Consider the following 6530-nt stretch of genomic DNA (forward strand, 5'->3'; position numbering starts at 1 on the left):
AGTTGTTAGTCATCAGTGACTGTCATACTCCCACTGTTCCCAGCCAATTTCCTGATTCCCTGAGGCTTAACCCAGGTTTTAATAAGATCATGCTAGCAGCAAATGAGTCAATGACTTAAAGCAAATTTCAAGCACTTAATAAGTCTGGAAGTATTTGCACAGCACTTCCAAAAAAAAACATGTTGAAAGTGCAGAAAGTCAGCTCTAATTTGAGGGTACTGTTAGCCATAGGATCAACAGTTAAAACATAATATACTGTACATTAATCATGTTTTGTCTGTCTGTCAATCCAATCCCATTAAACCACATCCACACAGTCCCCATGAAGCAGATTAGCTGAGTAAAGAGACCTAAAGATCTCTCTCTAGAAATAAAGTAATTCCACACCTGAAAGAACATAAACTGCCAAATTTGTGCAGAGATATTGTGTAAACATTGTGAATATAGTGAAATATTAGGGCCAAGCCACTTTTGCATGCCCTGGAACCATCTCTAAATTAATATGGAAGTCTATTTCTGAAGTCATTTTTGCACACATGATGGCCAGCAGAGACTTCTTGTGGCACATGCTTTGTGTCGTCTGCTCATGTGTTTGGGGAACTGGAGTGTCTTGATCCATAGATGAGTCTCCATTGGCAGCAGCGGTAGTGATGCTGCACATTCGAGGGTAGTGTCTGAAGCAATCGAAAGCATCCTTGCACTTGTCACAGCTGTGGTCCTTTGATGCTACCATAGGAGGTTGAGCAGAGGAGTTGGATGAAGGGAATTGGTTGGTCTGTCTGTGGATTGAGCGTAGTCTGACCATGATCTCTGGCTTTGAGCAGCACGTAGCTGGCTCCTGGGAGCAGAGGCAGCCCTTCAGACAGGCGTGGCATAGAGTAGCCAGGTCCCTGCGCACCACCCTGCGGACGTTCGGCCTCAGCATTAGGTAGATGATTGGGTTGTAGATGGTGGAGGACTTGGCAAACATGGCGGGCAAGGCAAATGCCAGAGGAGGGATGTTCTCAATGTGTCCAAAGGCAGCCCACATGGACACCAAAGCATATGGACTCCATGCCGCAATGAAACCAATGCAGATAGCAACACTTAGCTTGCAGAAAAAAGAACACAGAAGAGAAAAGTAAAAGAAAAACATACTTTTGAAAAACAGCTTTTGGTGCTTTTCACAGAACAGTGACATTATAGTATAGTAAGTCTGATGTTATTCTATATGTTTTTTTTATTGTCAATAAATCCCATGAAAAGACAAAAAAAAACAATATGACATCCCCCAGCCTGTCTACGGCTCTCTCTCATTATGATTACCAATCAGCAAAGGCAGCAGTAGCCTCTCATCCATCACAGTAAAACCAGAGCCAATTCTTGCTAATGAGAAGCTCCATCACGTAAGGCTCTATTCAGGTCACTGGCAGTTTCTTTAACAAATGAAGGAGTGAAGAAGTCTCTAGAGGACTCATCTCCAAGGAGGAGCTTTGATATTTTACCCCTGATCCCCAGCAGAAAGTTTAAAAGCACATAATGGTATATGAGCTAAATGGTATATCGTTAGAATTAAGTAATAATTTCAGACTTTCCCCTTACCTTAACAATAATTGTCTGGCTGCTGCTTATGTGTGTCTGCCTCATTGCATGCTGTTCCATATTCTTGCGGGAAGCGTGCACTGTGACCAGTATGCTCGTGTAGGATGCTAAAATAATACAGCATGGTATGATGTAGCAGAAGATAAACAGTGCCAGAGTGTAGGAGCGTGCTGTAGAGTGCTGATTGGACAGGCGCCAGTCAATGCAACAGGCGGTACCATAAGGCTCTGGTCCATATTTCCCCCAGTGGGCCAGCGGGGAGCAGGCAAACAACAGGGCATAGACCCAAGCAAAGGCAATGAGCAGACGGCCGTGGAGGGAGTTAAACCTGTTCCCTGTGAAAACACATTAAGTTCTATTTCATTATCCATGTAGTTGAAAGATCCTGGAAAAACTATTATTTATAGATTTGCAACCAAAAATGATGCTACAATAAGATGATGAAAATCTTTAGGATGTTTGATAACCCTGTTTTTCTGAGTAGTGTGAGTGAAATGTCTCACCGTATGAATGCCACCACCCCCAGCCCAACCCCCTCCGCATTTTCTCATAGTCAGAAGCACTTACAGTATTTACAGTATTTATTTAGGCACAGGGTCTGCTTGAAACAAACTAGTTCACGTCATCTGACTGCAGCTAAAGGAAAAAGTGTTTATGACTACCGTCAGGGGGAGATGTGCTAATCGTTCAACTGGGAATAACACTGCTTACTTTTAAAGCTGTTATACACCAATCAGATGGCCGACCGTCGGCAGAAAAGGCAGTCAGACTGATCAGTCGGGTCCCCGAGGTCCAAAAAAATGCCTCAAAACACACTGAGGCGACGCCGACTTGAGCGTACGCTCTGCGCGTGCGTGAAACGTAATACGTCTCCATAGCAGCAGGCGGCGCTTCTCTGTATTGTAAAAAAAACGGCAGCTGATAGGACGAACGCGTCACGTGGGTCTTTTTTCTCCGGAAATTCACAGCCAGACAGTCATGGCGGCTTGTTCAGAATACAATCTCATATTGTACTAAAATAGTTCACCGAAACGTGTTTCTGAAAACATTTTAAGCAAGAAATAGGCCGTACAGTTGCTGAATCTGTCTTCATTTCAGATCGACAAAGGTCAGTTTAAAAGATTTTCGTCAGATTTTGAGTGGCTTATCCGCTCGCCATTTCCGGGTGAGTCCCAACTGCCCTGTCACCGACTGAGCATGTCGGGTCGGCCAACATAAAGGCCGACAGCTCCTCCGACGGACGACGCCACAGAACACACCGAACAGACTCAAGTCACTGACCTCGCCAGACTGTCCAACGGCCGATAATCGGGTTGGTGTGTCAGGGCCCTCTTTCTTTGAAGGCATTTATGGTGTAACCCTCATTGATGAAAAGTGATGGAAGTAGTTGCATGAAGAATTTAAAAATGAGACTGTAAGGAAGAAATTAAAATCCTTCATTCTTTCTTTACTTGGTCAATTGCTACGTAAAGTTGGCGTGCTTGGCAGCTTGATGCCTTTACACCAGCTCTTAGGGGCTGGCTGTCATTATTTCAGTGTTGAAACCTTTTGCCTACTGAGGCATATGTAAGGGTCAGGCCATTCTTCTTCAGTCTGAACAGACTATAATCAATTAACATATTGTAGGTCCACATTTCAAAGGGGAATCTACAATGATTGATTAAGTGGCTCAAATAATTTTCACATACATTTTGTTTTTAATAAAGTGCTTAATATGGGGAGCTCTGTTTAGAAACCCCTACTGTGACACTGCCTGGGAAACATGGCATTAGCCTACATCACAAGTAATACGTATTGAGTGCTGCCCTTTGACTTGTCAGTCATCAAAGAAAGGCTAATGTGGAATGCTCTATGGAACAATCAACCACTTAGGGATGTGATGGTTAATCCTATGTCATTTCATTGGGCAAAAACAGCTTCTTTGAAGACTTACCATAGAGCGGATGACATACTTTCACAAAGCACACCATGCTTAGCAGGGTTAGAGTGGTCAGACTGCAGAGGCCAAACAACATGCCACAAAAAGCGTATATGGAACACACTGTTTTCCCATACAGCCACCTGCGTAAGAGGTTGTGATAAAAAGAGAACAAAGCAAAGACAGAGAAAAAAGATCGAGGAGGGAGATGGTGAGCGGGAAAATAGGAGAATAGCATGAGCATGACACTCCATATCTGTAAACTCTCAGGCAATCATACCGCTAACCAACCATATACAAAGTAGTTCAATGAACCATGAAATATGAAAAGAAGTCTGATTTAATAGAAAAACCTTCAGTATAATCAATCCTACAGCACATTTCACATGAACATATTCCGTTGTCTGGGGATGAGAACAACCATTTTGTCTTTGTTGCTTTGCTTTTATACCTATTAATGTTACAGTAGGGTGGCATGTGTGATACCTGTGGTAGAAGCTTGAAGTTATGGCCATGGGGTAGAGGGACAGAGTCAGGCCCAAGTCACTAATGGCTAGGTTGATGATGAAGTACTCGGCTGGTTTCAGGAGGTGCTTTTTCTTGTACGAGACATACAGCAGGGTGCTGTTGCCAAACAGTGAACATACTCCTGCAGAACAGACCAAATGTTACACAATACAAACAATCAACACAAACAATCCTGATACATTTGGCCATAACGTTTTTACATATTTATTATTATGTTAGATAAGAAGGCTAGCTTTCTAGGTAAATACATTTTTTAAGGTTCCATTGACAAACTCGGTCATGCATTGAACCTGTATTATTTTTTGCAACAGTATTTTTGAAAAATGATGAGCAAAAATGTGAGTCTAATGTGTTGAAACATCTGTCAAATGTTCATGATTATGTAACTTTTCAAATACCTCAATGCTTTTACAGTTATAACTAGTGTTCAGATGGAACAGTGTTTGGTATTAGACAATCATAAATATACTTAATAAACCAGCAATGCTCAGTGTGAACAAAGTAGTGCAATTGCAGGTGATGCTTAAATTCAGGTCGCAGGGAAAGCATCACACAGTGACAAGCTTTACAAGTTACATTTCTTTACTGATCAGCACAGACACACAGGACAAACAGAACTCCAACAGCAGCAAAAAACACACCCACATTGGCATCTAACTTAACCAAGCTGAATACTTATTTAAATCTACATGAGCAATTTTTACTGCTCATGTGGCTTTAATTAAGTCTATCAAAGCAAAACGCAGCAATTAGAGAAATAACTATAAAATGAACATCCTTAAATAAGTAATGTCAAATCAGTAGTGAACAACCCCTTTCATAAAATACTGTAGATAAAATCTTTGAAAAATAAATGAAACTCTGTCTTTTTGGTTTCTTTTTAAAAGTGCACAGCGAACGACTATCATTACATGTAAGGATTCTCCAGTAATGCTGCCAAGATCAAAGACTGAAATGAAGGTTAACCTGAACTGGATTTCTTTATTTTTTTCAGTTCATGTAACAGCCACATAATTCATTTTTCAGAGGCTGCTTCCATTGTTATGTTGGAAGCACAGATAAAACATCCGGCAACAGCTGCAGCACTGACTCACTGGGTCTTTACATTGATGTATGAATGCCTGAGGAAGGGTAGATTTATGCAGGTGTAAACTTATATATTTATACATAAATAGAGTAAATATTGATAGAAGTGATGCATATACATACAGTATCACCTAGTACCACAGTCAAAAATACAGAAATAAACATGCTTCCAAGGCCTCACAGTGTGCTGTCTTGCTTCATGCTGTTACTCATTTCAGCCTGAGCAGAACAGGTAGAAAACTCATTGACAGCATTATTAGTGTTATTAACTTGTTATCTTCTGTTAAAGGAATAAAAAAAGGCAAAATTGGTTTGAATTTCTGTAGAATTTACTCACCAAAAACAGAGTAGACCACAGCCACGGTTATATCCAGTGGCACAGGTATGTTGGAGTGGAAGGCAATGTCTTCATCTAACGACTCCATCTGAAAACTGATCAGAGCTTTTCAAAAGCAATGTTAAGGGTCTATCTCGCTCATAATATATTAGCTTTTAATTTGTGTAGTTGGTCGTTACAGGCATGATTTGAAAATGTTCGGCTTTAGCTTCTCCCCATGAGCGAATCAAAAAAGTTGTTTTGAAGCTTTAATAAGCTTGGGTCAGAGGGCAGTCATATTATAGAATTTGGTATATTCAAAATCATTAACTGAATGTCATGCTCTCTAATTCAAAGGAGATGATGAATACATTAACATGCATTTAAGATACCCATGTGATCACATCATCAACACTCTAAATTTCTGTCCCAATGCTTCAGCAGCTAAAGTCGGATGGTGACTGAGAGACATAGATCAATGGATGACATGAGGGTCAATAAACAATAGGTAACAACAGGGAAATGCACCTTAAACTCATCCTAATGTGCTATCCCTGGTCAGCCACATTATTGGATTGTCAGCCACCTAAATGTAACCGTAACATGTAGCCTGGTATTTGTCATACTGTCTTCATTCAAACATGCTCAGCAGTTCAGAAACCATATTTTGCTGGACCTACAGACCTGTAATATTCCTTGCAATGCATACATGTCCCTAAACCATTCAGATAATCCTCCTTTATAATGCACACTGCACTGTATCCACATTTGTAAATGCTTTAATGAAGTTTACTTGAACATGGAATTAAACGTGGCACATGTGTGCACAGTTTATTGTTCTCTTTCCAATGTGCAGCAGAATTTGTGAATGGCTTATCCTCCCCTTTTCCACGTTCTACTGCTATATGCATCTATTCCATACTGTCTCTCTTCTCTACTTTCTGAACCCCTGTTCACCTGTTGCTGTTTTTTTTGTCTTGTCCTTTAAAACAGGAATAGCCAGCAGCAACTGCTCACATTATTAGGCATTGCCTTAAACTCTCCCTTATGCAGATAGGCTACGTCTTAGTATCGTTTTGTAATACTGTTACCATATGGAAC

At 40.8% G+C, this 6530-nt stretch overlaps 1 protein-coding gene across 1 annotated transcript; it reads right to left on the reverse strand.

The window, feature by feature from the left end:
• Positions 1-354: 354 nt before the first annotated feature.
• Positions 355-5550, reverse strand: opn7a (opsin 7, group member a). The gene is made up of 5 exons (XM_031294148.2): positions 5451-5550; positions 3986-4148; positions 3515-3642; positions 1582-1916; positions 355-1090 (listed from the first exon to the last, which is right to left on the reverse strand). Exons 1-5 carry the CDS (start codon positions 5536-5538, stop codon positions 455-457), a joined length of 1350 nt encoding a protein of 449 aa, XP_031150008.1. The 5' UTR covers positions 5539-5550; the 3' UTR covers positions 355-454.
• Positions 5551-6530: the final 980 nt, after the last annotated feature.

The sequence above is a fragment of the Sander lucioperca genome, chromosome 9 (assembly GCF_008315115.2).
Source record: "Sander lucioperca isolate FBNREF2018 chromosome 9, SLUC_FBN_1.2, whole genome shotgun sequence".
NCBI classification, from domain to species: domain Eukaryota; kingdom Metazoa; phylum Chordata; class Actinopteri; order Perciformes; family Percidae; genus Sander; species Sander lucioperca.